Source organism: Oncorhynchus mykiss, chromosome 23, assembly GCF_057628025.1.
Source record: "Oncorhynchus mykiss isolate SJ-2025 chromosome 23, ASM5762802v1, whole genome shotgun sequence".
NCBI lineage: Eukaryota > Metazoa > Chordata > Actinopteri > Salmoniformes > Salmonidae > Oncorhynchus > Oncorhynchus mykiss.
Window position 1 is genome coordinate 31,169,595 of NC_143044.1, and position 17,658 is coordinate 31,187,252.

At 41.5% G+C, this 17,658-nt stretch overlaps 1 protein-coding gene and 2 long non-coding RNA genes across 4 annotated transcripts in view; 2 read left to right on the top strand and 1 right to left on the bottom strand.

Annotated features, from left to right (window-relative positions):
* stxbp4 (syntaxin binding protein 4) overlaps positions 1 to 17,658 on the top strand; it is a 62,899-nt gene that overhangs the window by 25,946 nt on the left and 19,295 nt on the right. The window contains 3 exon segments of the mRNA XM_090217288.1: positions 12,547 to 12,668; positions 13,683 to 13,772; positions 13,891 to 13,956. Coding sequence (XP_090073414.1) covers positions 12,547 to 12,668; positions 13,683 to 13,772; positions 13,891 to 13,956 — 278 coding nt within the window.
* Positions 950 to 3,523, top strand: LOC149972563 (uncharacterized). The gene is made up of 2 exons (XR_016491075.1): positions 950 to 1,412; positions 1,875 to 3,523. It is a non-coding gene; the product is annotated as an uncharacterized LOC149972563 (long non-coding RNA).
* LOC110502766 (uncharacterized) lies at positions 3,609 to 5,905 on the bottom strand. 2 transcript variants are annotated; one of them, XR_002470374.3, is made up of 2 exons: positions 5,669 to 5,905; positions 3,609 to 5,349 (listed from the first exon to the last, which is right to left on the bottom strand). It is a non-coding gene; the product is annotated as an uncharacterized LOC110502766 (long non-coding RNA). The 2 variants fall into 2 exon arrangements; XR_005039269.2 differs by having other exon boundaries at positions 5,628 to 5,880.

Consider the following 17,658-nt stretch of genomic DNA (forward strand, 5'->3'; position numbering starts at 1 on the left):
CTTCCAACATCTCTCATGCTAACTGGAGCACTGGGCCAGCACAGGGGAAACTAACGACTAACTAACCAGGCGACAGGGGCAACACATCCTGACCAAAGAGGAGGATTCCAATCAAGGCAAACCACACCCAAACAAAACCAACATCGAAAACCAAATCAATCTAAACCCCAAAGCCTATAACACTTTCAACACCTCATGTGCATTCACATTGAATAGTGGTGGGTGCAATGTAGCGGCGGCAGCCTATCAGAAGAGATGAAGGCGTGGCCTATTGAAGGGGGGTGGCTTTCACTTAATTGTTTGGCCACCCTTGAGAGTGAATATCATTCCAGGTAATGTATTTTGTTGAGATGTTTTTTTTATTGTTATAATGTTCACTGACTGCACGGAATCTTAAATTAAAGTACACCTGTGTAAGTATTGTGATACTAAAGAGCCTGGGAAGGTTTCCATTGATGAGATGGTCACCATTTGGTTACAATATTGTAACCAGATAAAGTGAAACTTCACCGTTAGACATTATTTGGGGTGTTGTTCCAGTCTCCCTACATAATTATGATTGATGAGAGGTGTTTCAGACATAATTATGTACCATAGTGGTATTTGTTTATTTTCACGCTGGGAGAGGTCAACCAATTGCGTCATCGGTTGATTGAGCCTGCTGTCTGATCTAAAAGGGAATGAGGTCGAGTTTTGTAGAAATTATTGTGGCCTTTGTGTTCACCGATTGGGATAAAAACGCTTGCAGTGAGTAGATATGGTTGGCCTTCTTCAATATAGCCATTGGACCTGTCTCAACGGTGTTCTTATATGCCACGACATTGCAGGATATCTAGGTTGACACGTTTTACCTGGCTTTGTAAAGACTGCAACCTGACGGTAGCCCTAGTTCCTTGTCCAATTGTGTTCCCACCCTCAAAGGCAGGCTTTTCAAAACAGGGGCAGTACTAGTTTCTACGGGTTCACAGGAGCCATGTTAACGTGCACCGTCTATCCAAGATTGCTAAATAATTACAATGGCTGCTTCTGATGATTCCTCTTTCCAAGAAGAGCTTGACTACAAAACAGTCTTTGATTTTATTTTACATAGGGACATATAGTGCTATTCATTTGAGCTGTAATATACTGAAGCAGAGTTGAGAGAGATAAATAGAGTTGTGAATGCTGAATTGCCGGTGCTGTCCAACCATGCTGACAGAAAAAATAAGCCTGTGCTGCAATGAATTTGATCGCGGACAGTTCTTACTGGAGAGGGTCACTGCAAACCCCATGGATTGTGTGTGTGTGACAGACCATCAATGTTTCTATGCACACGTGGATAGAGGGGTGCTGGAGACATCCTTCAGAACTTCCCAGATCAACTGGAGACGGCAGCATAGACCAGCTGGACCAGGATGGCAAATGACAAACAAGTAAGTTGTTTTGCTGTCGGTAGCTAGATGGCAATGTAAAATATTTTTACACAAGGCAGTGTTGTTCAGTACAGTATCATTTTGTGATCGATTCGGCCATAACGGGGCTTGCTAGTAGCATTTACAAGCCAAGCTAGCCAAGTTGAGCTAGCTAGCTTTGTTTGCTATACCCAAAATGTACTGTAGTCTAACATTATAGCTAGCTAGCCTCAGTGCATCTCATTAGGAGCAAAACTGGGATAAATGTTTTGATTGTGATGACGAAGAGTAAAGGAATGACTTTGGCTTTATGACTCAGATTAGTCTTGGAGTAACTATACCTGTGTGCTGTAGCTAAATAGCTAGCTCACATTTGTCTGTGAGATGTCTCATATTTTACACCATGCTGCTACAGTAAGAAATCAGTCATTACACAACGATTGTCCATGAAAGTCTAATAGCGTTTTTGTCATTCTCTTACAGACAATAGATTGGTGGTTTACAGATTATTTTTGGAGTTTGTTTTACGCGGTGGAGAAGCTAGGCAGAGGGTATTGAATCCCCTTGCCTGTGTGTGTTGTTGGTGCCATTCAAGCAATTTATCCCTCACATGATGGACAGTCTGTTGGATACAATGAAGTTGATGACTTAAGGGAAGATGTGGAAAGTCCCATAACAACAATATCCCATTGTATCAAAGTGGCTCCGAACTCCACCACCCAAACACACCATATGCAAGTATTCTCTTAGTAGAACTGTAGTGTTTAATATAGGCGATAGTAGTATATTTTCCTCCTACTGTATATATGTCATACATATATACATACGAAAACAGAAATTCCTTATTTCCATAAGTATTCAGACCCTTTGCTATGAGACTCGAAATTGAGCTCAGGTGCATCATGTTTCCATTGATCATCCTGAAGATGTTTGATTGGAGTCCACCTGTGGTCAATTCAATTGATTAAAGATGATTTGGAAAGGCACACACCTGTCTATACAAGGTCCCAAAGTTGACAGTGCACCACCTCAGGGAAGTGACCAAGAACCCAATGGTCACTCTGACAGAGTTTCAGAGTTCCTCTTTGGAGATGCGAGAACCTTTCAGAAGGACAACCATCTCTGCAGCGCTCCACCATTCAGGCCTTTCTGGTAAAGTGGCCAGACGGAAGCCACTCCTCAGTAAAAGGCACATGATAGCCCGCTTGGAGTTTGCCAAAAAGGCACCTAAAGGACTCTCAGACCATGAGAAACAAGATTCTCTGGTCTGATGAAACCAAGATTGAACTCTTGGCCTGAATGCCAAGCGTCATGTCTGGTGGAGACCTGGCACCATCCCTAAGGTGAGGCATGGTGGTGGCAGCATCATGCTGTGGGGATGTCCCAGGGACTGGGAGACTAGTCAGGGTTGAGGGAAAGATAAACAGAGCAAAGTACAGAGAGATCCTTGATGAAAACCTGCTCCAGAGCACTCAGGCTTGAAACCAATCGAACATCTCTGGAGAGACCTGAAAATAGCTGTGCAATGAGGCTCCCCATACAGCCTGACAGAACTTGAGAGGATCTGCAGAGAAGAATGGGAGAAACTCCCCAAATACAGGTGTGCCAAGCTTGTAGCATCATACCCAAGAAGATTCAAGGCTGTAATCACTGCCAAAGGTGCTTCAACAAAGTACTGAGTAAAGGGTCTGAATACTTACTGTATGTAAATGTGATATTTCAGTTTTTTATTTAATTAATAAATGTGTAAAATTCAGAATCTGTTTGCTTTATCATTATGGGGTATTGTGTGTAAATTGATGAGGGGGGGGGGGGGGGGGCAATTTAATCAATTTTAGAACAAGGCTGTAGCATAACAAAATGTGGAAAAAGTCAAGGAGTCTGAATATGTTCCAAATGCACTATATTTCTAAATTCCATCCTTTTACTTTTAGATTTGTGTGTATTGTTACTGCACTGGTGGAGCTAGAAACACAAGCATTTCGCTACACCTGCAATAACATCTTCTAAATATGTGTATGTGACCAATACATTTTGAGTTGTCTACTTATTTGCTGCATTGACAGAGTAATGTACAGTTTTTTTTAAACATGTTTACTTGCCAACAAATTAAAGTTGAAATGATACACCAACTCCCTGCATTGTTTGTTTTAGCATTAAGATTGTAGCTAGTTACTTCCAAATACATTTAATGACTATCACAAATTGATCCAAAAGTTGAAGTCAACACTTTATTGGTTTCTCATGCAGCTGGAACCATTTAGTCACTTGTCAGTACACTTGTAACAAATATTATATAAAACACCATTATGTACAGTTAGCAATATCTATACTACAATGCAGTTGTGAGTATACTAGGCTTTTTATATCAGTGTTTCCCAACCCTGGTCCTTGGGTACCCCCAACATTACAGTTTTGTTGTAGCCCATGGCAAACACATCTCATTCAACTCATTGAGGGCTTGATGATTAGTTGAATCAGGTGTGCTTGTCCAGGGTTAAAATACAAGCATGTACTGTTGGGGGTGCTTGAGGACCAGTGTTGGGCAACAACGTTCTATATTACATTACAACATCAGTCTAACTGAATATGTATGAGGTGTTGGCAAAATGTTCTTCGGCTGGTGAACCTCATCTTGTGTTGGGCAATGGCAGCTGGTCTGGCAGAACTTCATGAGTTCCATGACCTTGGACTCAGACACTTTTTGTCTCTTGCCAGCCCCGTGCAGTCTCTTCTGAGTCAGATGATGTTGATCTTGAACTTGTTCCCTGCTGAAAGTCTCATCCAATGGGTCTAAATAATCTACGGTTGAAACTGGTGTCAAGGTAATCATCAGCAGTAGTCAGTGATTTAGCCAACATTTTACTACTTTGTCCCCATCAATACACACTGAAACAAGGTACTATATATACCTATCCCCCTTGTGTCAATAGAGTCATGCATACTAACCTTCACACACAATACCCATCCCCATCAGACACCAGTCAGTCACCCACACCATCCCATCCTTACTCTGCTTTTCTCCAATTTAGACTTCAAGCATAAACAATCAACTAAGCCTCCATACAGAGAGAACAACAGTTGTAGCCTACTTATAAACACACCAACTATGACATCAAGACACGGACCATGTTGATGCCAAGCTCCAGTATATGTATTTGCTCACCATGGAGTCATGGAAAGACTTAGCAAAGGTGACTTATTAGTCAGCTACACTACCCGCATTGCAATCAGCATTGTATCAATGTGACGTTCTATCTGCTACACCAGAAACCAACCAAAATCATTTTTTTTCCATTCACAAGATAGAATGAACGCACGCGTCATCCATCGAGAATTGTAACCTCGATTCTTGACCTTGGACGCTGCTGTAGACAAGATAGAATCCAACGCGTGCGCTATGGGGCCAAATAGACAGGGTTGTCTTAGATTGTTGACAACATGTAAAGATTTCGTCTCCAATGTTTATTGAAAACATAAATACATTTGCGCAATGAGCACTTATTGTCTCTCAAATACATTGTTACAATTGTTGGTTAGCTGGCCAGCAATTGTTTTGCCATGTTAGCATAGACGTGACATCAGTCAAAACACTTCAAAACAAGACATGGTATCAAGAACAAGATAAAACTAGCTGAAATGAGCCACCTACGATTCCCTACATGGTAGATTCTTGTCTTTCTTGCTAGCTATCTGGCCATCCAGAATCACAACAACACGGACTTCTGCCCCATTTAAAGCGAGCGTATCATTATTGTGATGTTGACAGCTAATCTATCTATTGGGTGTGACGTAACGTGGGCAGTATAGCAGCTTTCATTGATTTCAAAGGAAGCGTTCCCTCAATGGTTGATGGCAGGCCGGACGTCCGATGGCTGGAGTGTAGTAGGGCCGTAACACTAGTTCCTGGTGCTGAGCTTGCTGTTGATGCTGTTGCAGATCTTGATTGTATCGGACTCTGGAAATAGAACACATAGACCAGTCACGTTAGCCTCTGCAGTAGTTAGTTGGCTAGATAGCAAATGGTTAGATATGGTCCGGTAGGCTTTAGCTAACATAATCTAATATAGCTAACGTTATCTTGCAACGTAACAAATCACATTGCCAGATAGCAGTTGGCTAATTACATTGATTTGCCTTGGAATGTCTAGCCAGAGTATTATGAAAGCGAGCAAGCTAGATTTTGCTTTAGATAAACAAATGTAGTTCGCTAGTTAGTTAAATTAGCTAAATTACCTCTACTCGACACCTTAGTAAGGTAATCAATGAAACGTTACCCCAGCAGTCTGTGCATGCTTGTAGTTTGCACATCCAAGGTACTGAGCACCAATTCACGACTAAACTTTACAGTTGTTGTCGACACAAAAATAAATAGTGCTTCGCAAGCTGATGTACTATGAACGAGTGGTTGGTCCAGCAAGTAACGTTAGCTACCTTTTGACACCCATTCTCAACGTTGTTTGCTATTGCTATAAATTCTGCATATTGTGGTTTGCTCACAACCAGGAAATGTTAAAGGTGCGTTTCTACCGGGGAGATGCAGAAATGCTCGAATTTGCAAGTAGTTAGAAAACACTCGATCTTTATGACACATATTTTAGGCCTATGTTAATAACATATTAATGGACATACACCGTGAAAGAGCAGCTGTGGCATGTCCCTTTACTGTGAAAGTCTTATGTAAAGAAAGTGTTTGGAGTCATTATTTCATGTTAAAGAACCAATGTAATATCTTGATTAACAGGTTTTTAGATTGAATTGCTTGCACCACAATTTAAGCAATTTCGATAGGTAAAGAAAAAATAGGTTGTGTATATATATACAGTACCAGTCAAAGTTTGGACACCTACTCATTCAAGAGTTGTTCTTTATTTTGGCTCTTTTCTACATTGTAGAATAACAGGGAAGACATAAACTATGAAACAACACATACGGAATCATGTAGTAACCAAAAAAGTGTTAAACAAATGAAAATATATTTTAGATTCTTCAAAGTAGCCACCCTTTGCCTTGATGACAGCTTTGCACACTCTTGGCATTCTCTCAACCAGCTTCATGAATGCTTTTCCAAGAGTCTTGAAGGAGTTCCCACATATGCTGAGCACTTGTTGGCTGCTTTTCCTTCACTCTGCGGTCCAACTCATCCCAAACCATCGCAATTGGATTGAGGTCGGGGGATTGTTTGAGGCCAGGTCATCTAATGCAGCACTCCATCACTCTCCTTCTTGGTCAAATAGCCCTTATTCAGCCTGGAGGTGGGTTGGGTCATTGTCCTGTTGAAAACAAATGATAGTACCACTAAGCCCAAACCAGATGGGATTGCGTATCACTGCAGAATGCTGTGGTAGCCATGCTGGTTAAGTGTGCCTTGAATTCTAAATAAATCACAGACAGTGTCACCAGCAAAGAACCCCCTCACCATCACACCTCCTCCTCCATGCTTCACGGTCGGAACTACACATGCAGAGATCTTCGGTTCACCTACACTGCATCTCACAAAGACATGGCGGTTGGAACCAAAAATCTCAAATTTGAACTCCAGAGCAAAGGACAGATTTCCACCGGCCTAATGTCCATTGCTCATGTTTCTTGGCCCAAGCAAGTCTCTTCTTCTTATTAGTGTCCTTTAGTAGTGGTTTCTTTGCAGCAATTCGACCATGAAGGCTTGATTCACGCAGTCTTCTTTCCGAGGCTGGTAACTCTAATGAACATATCCTTTGCAGCAGAGGTAACACTGGGTCTCCCTTTCCTGTGGCGGTTCTCAGTTTCATCATACTTGATGGTTTTTGCGACTGCTCTTGAAGAAACTTTCAAAGTTATTGAAATGGTCAGCATTGACTGACCTTCATGTCTTAAAGTAATGATGGACTGTCATATCTCTGCTTATTTGAGCTGTTCTTGCCATAATATGGACTTGGTCTTTTACCAAATAGGGCTATCTTCTGTATACCACCCCTAACTTGTCACAACACAATTGATTGGCTCAAATGCATTAAGAAGGAAAGAAATTCCACAAATTAACCTTTAAGAAGGCACATCTGTTAATTGAAATACATTCCAGGTGACTACCTCATGAAACTGGTTGAGAGAATGCCAAGAGTGTGCGAAGCTGTCATCAAGGGAAAGACTGGCTACTTTGAAGAATCTCAAATATATCTTTATTTGTTGAACACTTTTTTGGTTACTACATGATTCCATATGTGTTATTTCATAGTTTTGAGGTCTTCGCTATTATTATACAATGTAGGAAATAGTAACAATAAATAAAAACCCTTAAATGAGTAGGTGTGTCCAAACATGTGACTGGTACTGTATATATTATTTTGTATTTGTTATTTATTAAGTTTAACCAAAGGGGAAAGGTAAGTTGCGTGTTGAAAGAAATAGGTTGCAACTAGGTTTGTTAGTAATCAAACATAAAAGTCGGAATTGAATCATATATACACTGCTCCAAAAAAATAAAGGGAACACTAAAACAACACAATGTAACTCCAAGTCAATCACACTTCTGTGAAATCAAACTGTCCACTTAGGAAGCAACACTGATTGACAATACATTTCACATGCTGTTGTGCAAATGGAATAGACAACAGGTGGAAATTATAGGCAATTAGCAAGACACCCCCAATAAAGGAGTGGTTCTGCAGGAGGTGACCACAGACCACTTCTCAGTTCCTATGCTTCCTGGCTGATGTTTTGGTCACTTTTTAATGCTGGTGGTGCTTTCACTCTAGTGGTAGCATGAGACGGAGTCTACAACCCACACAAGTGGCTCAGGTAGTGCAGCTCATCCAGGATGGCACATCAATGCGAGCTGTGGCAAGAAAGTTTGCTGTGTCTGTCAGCGTAGTGTCCAGAGCATGGAGGCGCTACCAGGAGACAGGCCAGTACATCAGGAGACGTGGAGGAGGCTGTAGGAGGGCAACAACCCAGCAGCAGGACTGCTACCTCCGCCTTTGTGCAAGGAGGAGCAGGAGGAGCACTGCCAGAGCCCTGCAGGCCACAAATGTGCATGTGTCTGCTCAAACGGTCAGAAACAGACTCCATGAGGGTGGTAATGAGGGCCCGACGTCCACAGGTGGGAGTTGTGCTTATAGCCCAACACCGTGCAGGACGTTTGGCATTTGCCAGAGAACACCAAGATTGGCAAATTCACCACTGGCGCCCTGTGCTCTTCACAGATGAAAGCAGGTTCACACTGACCACATGTGACAGACGTGACAGAGTCTGGAGACGCCATAGAGAACGTTCTGCTGCCTGCAACATCCTCCAGCATGACCTGTTTGGCGGTGGGTCAGTCATGGTGTGGGGTGGCATTTATTTGGGGAGCCGCACAGCCCTCGTGCTCGCCAGAGGTAGCCTGACTGCCATTAGGTACCGAGATGAGATCCTCAGACCCCTTGTGAGACCATATGCTGGTGCGGTTGGCCCTGGGTTCCTCCTAATGCAAGACAATGCTAGACCTCATGTGGCTGGAGTGTGTCAGCAGTTCCTGCAAGAGGAAGGCATTAATGCTATGGACTGGCCCGCCCGTTCCCCAGACCTGAATCCAATTGAGCACATCTGGGACATCATGTCTCGCTTCATCCACCGACGCCACATTGCACCACACACTGTCCAGGAGTTGGCGGATGCTTTAGTCCAGGTCTGGGAGGAGATCCCTCAGGAGACCATCCGCCACCTCATCAGGAGCATGCCCAGGCATTGTAGGGAGCTCATACAGGCACGTGGAGGCCACACACACTACTGAGCCTCATTTAGACTTGTTTTAAGGACATTACATCAAAGTTGGATCAGCCTGTAGTGTGGTTTTCCACTTTAATTTTGTGTGACTCCAAATCCAGACCTCCGTGGGTTGATACATTTGATTTCCATTGATAATTTTTGTGTGATTTTGTTGTCAACACATTCAACTATGTAAAGAAAAAAGTATTTAATAAGAATATTTCATTAATTCAGATCTAGGATGTGTTATTTTAGTGTTCCCTTTATTTTTTGAGCAGTGTATTTGGTTTCAACTAGGGTTGCAAAATTCTGGGAACTTTCAATAAATTCCCTGGTTTCCCAGCAATCCTGGTTGGAGATTTCTGCATTTCCTGCTTTTTCCCTCTTATTCTGGGATTCCTCCAACTGGGATTTCAGGAAAACCAGGGAATTTATTGAAAGTTCCTGTAATTTTTCAACCCTAGTTTCAACCCCAATTTTTTTTAAAAATGAGAACCTAATTCAAAACTAGTTGATGCAAAAAATGTTAATTGATCCAGAGTCATTTTTTACAGTTGTACCCTCATTTTAAGCCTGATCTTTATGCTGACTCTAACTTGAACACATCCAACATTACACTAGTTCCTTAACCTTTACCTTAGCTTTCTAACGCTGACATTTACTGTACCTTACCACTTTACCTTAGCTAACCCGTTCACTATCTCTGGCCGCGTTCTCCTGCTCAGACGTTGCATGCATCAACCCATGATTGCATGTCATTTCATTGACTGTGCCGTTGGGCACCAGATTGCTATAACATATAATGTGGTTAGTTGATAGGTCAAATACTTATCCAGGCATTGTAAGATCTGGCATGTGTCAGCAACCACATGAAAAAAATACTACAGTTTACTATAGAATACTACAGCACCTACTATATAATTCTATAGTAAACCTCATAATATAATCCCTACAGGTTATACAAAAGAGCAGAAGTGCTGAATTATCTGTTCAGACCCCAGTCCTACCTACAAGTTATGGAACATTTGATCTTTTAGTATTTATCCAGTAGGTTTCCAGATGGAGAAAGCCTCCGCGTTTGTGTCAAAGATAATACAACAAAAACACGATAGTAAATACTACAGTAATGCCTGAAAAAACACCACAGTAAATACTATAGTGTAGTACAGTCTGCAAAAACACTACAGTTAAATACTGCACTATACTACAATCTACAAAAACACTACATTAAATACTATAGAATATACTACAGTTTTCTTTACTACAGTATGTATACAATAGTTAACTGTAAATACTACAGTATACTACAGTAAATACCACAGTATCCGGAAAAACATTACAGTGAATACAACAGTCAAGTATGCAAAAGCACTACAGTGAATACTATTGTATTTATACCATAGTATACTTCTAGTATTTTTTCATGTGGGTTATCTTGACCACACAAGTCTGCTGATTTTATTGAAAGAGGACATTATAATAAATGTTCTTTCATCCAGAGAACTTCCTCTACAATACATACAGTTGAAGTCAGAAGTTTACATACACCTTAGCAAAGTACATTTAAACACATTTTGTTCACAATTCCTGACATTTAATCCAAGTAAAAATTCCCTGTCTTAGGTCAGTTAGGATCACCACTTTATTTTAAGAATGTATAATGTCAGAATAATATTAGAGAGAATGATTTATTTCAGCTTTTATTTCTTTCATCACATTCCCAGTGGGTCAGAAGTTTACATACACTCAATTAGTATTTGATAGCATTGCCTTTTACATTTATTAATATGGGTCAAACGTTTTGGGTAGCCTTCCACAAGCTTCCCACAATAAGTTGGGTGAATTTTGGCCCATTCCTCATGACAGAGCTGGTGTAACTGAGTCAGGTTTGTAGGCCTCCTTGCTCGTGCACCACGCTTTTTCAGTTCTGCCCACAAATTTTCTATAGGATTGAGGTCAGGGCTTTGTGATGGCCACTACAATACCTTGACTTTGTTGTCCTAAAGCCATTTTGCCACAACTTTGAAAGTATGCTTGGGGTCATTGTCCATTTGGAAGACCCATTTGCAACCAAGCTTTAACTTCCTGACTGATGTCTTGAGATGTCGCTTCAATATATCCATATAATTTTCCTACCTCATGTCGCCATTTATTTTGTGAAGTGCACCAGTCCCTCCTTCAGCAAAGCACCCCCACAACATGATGCTGCCACCCCTGTGCTTCACGGTTGGGATGGTGTTCTTCGGCTTACAAGCCTCCCCCTTTTTCCTCCAAACATAACAATGGTCATTATGGCCAAACAGTTCTATTTTTGTTTCATCAGACCAGAGGACATTTCTCCAAAAAGTACCATCTTTGTCCCCATGTGCAATTGCAAACCGTAGTCTGGCTTTTTTATGGCGGTTTTGTAGCAGTGGCTTCTTCCTTGCTAAGCGGCCTTTCAGTTTATGTCGATATAGGACTCATTTAACTGTGGATATAGATACTTTTGTACCTGTTTCCACCAGCATCTTCACAAGGTCCTTTGCTGTTGTTCTGGGATTGATTTTCACTTTTTGCACCAAAATATGTTTGTCTCTGGGAGACAGAACGTGTCTCCTTCCTGAGCGGTATTGTTACGCCCTGACCTTAGAGAGCTTTTTTTGTCTCTATTTTGGTTTGGTCAGGGTGTGATTTGGGATGACATTATATGTTCTATTTTCTATGTTTTGTATTTCTTTGTTTTGGCCGGGTATGGTTCTCAATCAGGGACGCTGTCTAGCATTGTCTCTGATTGGGAACCATACTTAGGCAGCCCTTTTTCCCACCTGTGATTGTGGATAGTTAACTTTGTTTGTGGTACATAGCCCTTAAGCTTCACGGTTGTTTTGTATTGTTTATTGTCGGCATCATCCTAAATAAAAGGAATATGTACGCTCACCACGCTGCGCTTTGGTCTAGTTCTTTCGACGGCCATGACAGGTATGACGGCTGCATGGTCCCATGGTGTTTATACTTGCATACTATTGTTTGTACAGATGAACATGGTACCTTCAGGTGTTTGGAAATTGCTCCCAAGGATGAACCAGACTTCTTGAGGTCTCCATTTTTTTTCCTGAGGTCTTGGCTGATTTGTTTTTTTTTCTTCTTAATCTGTCTGTACATTTTTTTGGGGAAAAATGACTTGTATCATGCACAAAGTATATGTCCTAACCGACTTGCCAAAACTATAGTTTGTTAACAAGAAATTTGTGGAGTGGTTGAAAAACGAGTTTTAATGACTCCAACCTAAGTGTATATAAACTTCTGACTTCAACTGTATAATGTAGCATGTTTCTATTGAAACTGTAACAAGTCTTTTCTTATGTGTTTTTCAGCGATACAAAATTGTGCAACGAGCATCTATATTTCTAGATTGTGATTATAAAACACATGTTATTACTCTGTGCAGACTTTGAGACACTGACACGGGAGCTGTTCAAGCTTCAGTTTGAGGAGTCAGGGGCCGGAGGTCAAGGCTCCAGGTTCGTGTCAGATGACCTCTCCAGTCTCCTAGAGTCACCTACCAACACGGTAGGAGATATTAATAGTGTACACTTTAGCCTCTAGGGTTTTCTTCTGTGAAGACGTCAAAGCTAATGCATTGTAGTTGGTTAAGTGCACATCAGACTGCGAAATTTCAAATGGGTATGATGATTTGCAGCTCTGTCTTATGCTAAGGTGGCGATGGGCAACTCTAGTCCTCAGGGCCTGATTGGTGATACACTTTTGCCCCAGCAAACATACCTGACTCCAATAATCAACTAATCATGGTCTTTAGTTTAGAATGCAATTCATTTAGTCAGCTATATGGCTGGGTGTAAAGTGTGACACCAATCAGGCCCTGAGGACTAGAGTTGCCCATCCCTGTACTAACAGTGTTTCTCTATTGTAGCATTGCTGTTTGCTGTAGTAAACATCCATATGTACAGTGGTTATGGATGTCGACCTGTTGATGCTCTGCTTGAAGGGGATTAATGTGTGTAGTAGTGTTATTGTACAATATATGTTTGCAGTAAAGTCTTCAGTAACCTATCTATTAGGGGTTTTGGGACACCCATCTGTTGGGACATCCATCTGTTCCATGTATTTGAACTGTTCCAGAGCTAGCACACCTGATTCAACTTGTCAACTACTGTAATTATCAAGCCCATGTTAGGTGCACCAGGTGAGCTAGTTCAGGACTACAACAAAGTTGTGAAATATCTAGGGGTCCCCGAGGATAGGTTTGAAAACCACTGGCCTATATGCATGTGTTTCTATGTTGTAGTGTGTGTGTGAGAGTGTAATACAGACTGTAACTAAATCATGTAGTAACATGTTATTTTAATGATGTGTTCCTGTGTTGATGCTATACATGCTGGTAATGCCTGTTTGATGTAAAGCCTTTGACAAGTTGTTAGTCCCATGTTCCGTTGCTGTGATTGTGTGAAGTAGAGCCTTTATTCATGTCCCTCCGTCTTCCTGTCTCTCCAGATCATCCTTCACTGTTAGATCAGCCTTTACTGTCTCTGTCTAATAATGTCCCTGTTGTCCTGTATCTGTCAGCCTTCACTGTCTGACTCTGATGACCTGGAGGAGATGGAGAGACTGAGGAAAGACCACATCGAGGCTCTGAGAGAGATCAAGAAACTACAGGTATCACAGGAGTTAGAGAAATCAAACATTAGTAGGTCAGAAAACAGGAACATTTGTGTGTAGACTTTAGAGAATATCTCGACTTTTTATTTTCTTGCCGTGTCTCTACATTCTCCAGGAGCAGTTGGCAGAGTCAGAGAAACTTCACCTGCAGATGCAGGAAGAGCTGAACATGGTCAAACAGGTGATTTTAGTATACTTTATCTGACCTTACGCATACATCTGAAGCTCACTTACTGTTGAGCTTTTTTGGGGGGTGCGTAGTTTGCCCATTCACGAGAGGACGCTCTGCACAAGCATGCACACTTACATACATGCGTTTTATTCTGTAGGGTTCTTTGTCTAATGAAGAAGCAGAGAACAAACCAAACACTTGAGGCCATATCAGGCTGCTGAGGGGAGGACGGCTCATAATAATGGCAGAAACCTAGCAAATGGAATGCCATCAAACACCTGCAGACCATGTGTTTGATGTGTTTGATACCATTCCACTCCAGTCATTACCACGAGCCCCTTCTCCCCAATTAAGGTGCCACCAGCCTCCTGTGCTTGAGACCAACTGACGTTTTGTTAATGACCGGTCGTGAAGAGGTAGCATAAGACTAGCATGCAATCTTTTAAATGCATGTATCTAGATTACAGTTTATATTCAGCAAGCAATGGTGTTTTCTTGGTCTTAGACTGTGGACTTCATACAAGATTGTCCAGGTTTGTCTTGTGGATGACCATGTCTGAAATCTGCCTTGCCTACTACTTACTAACGACATAATGTGTACTGTACTAATCTTACTACATACTATTTAGAACGTACTTTTTAGTAAAAACGCAGTAAGCAACGAATATAAACTAAGCTCATCCATACTAAGAATGCATCATGTTTTTTTTATTTAACTAGGGAAGTCAGTTAAGAACAATTCTTATTTACAATGACGGCCTACCCCGGCCAAACCCTAACCCGGATGATATTGGGCCAATTGTGCGCAACCCTATGGGACTCCGATCACGACATGTTGTGACACAGCCTGGAATCGAACCATGGTCTGTAGTGACGCCCCTAGCACTGAGATGCCACTCGGGAGCCCCTAATGTGTAATTGCGTTAATTCCCGCCATTCGTTCGTTTTTGTACAGCACGTCCCCTTATCTGATTATCAGCTGTTGTCAAACGCACGTGGGTAGAGAAAGACAATTCTCTTCCTCAACCGTGTACGGAGAATTCTTGTAGATGAAAAGCCAAAATTAGTATGACATCCTGGCATTTACTACGTTTGACATTTCACCTGCTGTAACACTTTCTATTTGTGCATACCCAAAAACCCTGCTATTTATGGTAGAATGCATCAAGGGGTATTCGGACACGGCCGATAAACTGATAACCCATGAGCATCACATACTGCATACACCCAACCACATGAGCGTCACATACTGAAACCAACAAACCCCTCATTATGAACTCCTTAATTCGCTACGGGACCCTAGAGCAGTCACACACTCTCTCAAACTTCCCCTCCATGCATGTCGTCATCATTCCTAAGCATCTTTTCTCTCTGAGTGTGTTGAGAACACGGGATTTAAGCACATACTGTATTGTAGTAGCACCGCGGCAATACTCACCGTGTGTAGGAGGGAGAAACGGACGGCACCGTGTAGGGTTACTGTATGATGTGTGAGCCTACAGGGAAAATAAAGGCGGGTGCACCCTAAATAGATCCTCCCTGTATTGTGAGTCATTGACACAGCACACCTCTTCTTCTCTCTGGTTGCATCCTAAATGACACTCTATTCCCTATATAGTGCACTACTTTTGACTAGGCCCATAGTAGTGCACTTAGGGGATAGTTTGTCATTTGGGACTCATCCTCTGAAGCATAAAGCACACAGATCAATTTCCAAATGTAATATATCCCAACAGGCACTAGGATAGTAACATATTTATTTGGTTTCTCCATATCCCTCTATCTTCCTCCTGTACATCATGTTCGTCACGACACTGATTGCATATTATGTAGTCACTACCTGGTTATCAGATTAAGTTCTACACCAGGGCTGCCCAATACTGGTCCTGGAGGGCTGAAACATTTCAGTTTTTTGTTTCTACCTGATAATTAATTGCACTCAACTGGTGTCCCAGATCTGAATTAGTCCCTGATTTAAAAGGAGAGGATGGAAACCAGAAGTGTTTTGGCCCTTCGGGACCAGGTTTGGGCAGAAGTACAAGCAAACCATTGTAAATAAAGATTACGAATACATGAAGAGCTTCTTGTCGGAGTCCCTCTTGCAGACCCAACATAAGCTACTGCCTCTGCAACATAAATAATTGTTGCTACTATAGGCTATATTACATAGACATGTAGGCTACACTTACACTACCGGTCAAAAGTTTTAGAATAACTACTCAATCAAGGGGTTTTCTTTCTTTTTTTTTACTATTTTCTACATTGTAGAATAATAGTGAAGACATCAAAAGTATGAAATAACACATGGAATCATGTAGTAACCAAAAAGTGTTAAACAAATCCAAATATATTTTATATTTGAGATTCTTCAAATAGGCACCCTTTGCCTTGACAGCTTTGCACACTCTTGGCATTCTCTCAACCATCTTCACCTGGAATGCTTTTCCAACAGTCTTTTCCTTCACTCTGCGTTCCGAATCATCCCAAACCATCTCAATTTGGTTGAGGTCTGGGGATTGTGGAGGCCAGGTCATCTGATGCAGCACTCCATCACTCTCCTTCTTGGTAAAATAGCCCTTTACATAGCCTGGAGGTGTGTTGGGTCATTGTCCTGTTGAAAAACAAATGATAGTCCCACTAAGCCCAGATGGGAATGACGTATTGCTGCAGAATGCTTTTGTAGCTATGCTGGTGAAGTGTGCCTTGAATTCTAAATAAATCAGTGTCAGCAGCAAAGCACCCCCACACCATAGCACCACCTCCTCCATGCTTCACGGTGGGAAATAAACATGCAAAGATAATCCGTTCACCCACACCGCGTCTCACAAAGACACAGCGGTTGGAAACAAAAATCTTACATTTCACTCCAGACCAAAGGACACATTTCCATCGGTCTAATGTCCATTGCTCATGTTTCTTGGCCCAAGCAAGTCTCTTATTATTATTTGTGTCCTTTAGTAGTGGTTTCTTTGCAGCAAATCGACCATGAAGGCCTGATTCACGCAGTCTCCTCTGAACAGTTGATGTTGAGATGTGTCTGTTACTTGTTCTCTGTGAAGCATTTATTTGAGCAGCAATCTGAGGTGCAGTTAACTCTAATGAACTTGTCCTCTGCAGCAGAGGTAACTCTGGGTCTTCCATTCCTGTGGCGGTCCTTATGAGAGCCAGTATCACCATTGCGCTTGATGGTTTTTATGAATTCACTTTAAGAAACTTTCAAGTTCTTGAAATGTTCCATATCGACTGACCTTCTTGTCTTAAAGTAATGATGGACTGTCGTTTCTCTTTGCTTGCTTGAGCTGTTCTTGCCATAATATGGACTTGGTCTTTTACAAAATAGGGCTATCTTCTGTATACCACCCCTACCTTGTCACAACACAACTGATTGGCTCAATTGCATTAAGAAGGAAAGAAATTCCACAAATTAACTTTTAAGAAGGCACACCTGGTAATTGAAATGCATTCCAGGTGACTAACTCATGAAGCTGGTTGAGAGAATGCCAAGAGTGTGGAAAGCTGTCAAGGCAAAGTGTGGCTATTTGAAGAATCTCAAATGTGAAATACATTTAGAATTGTTTAACACTTTTTTTGGTTACTACATGATTCCATATGTGTTTTTTCATTGTTTTGATGTCTTCACTATTATTCTACAATGTAAAAATATAGAAAAACCCTTGAATTAGTAGGTGTTCTAAAACTTTTGACCGGTAG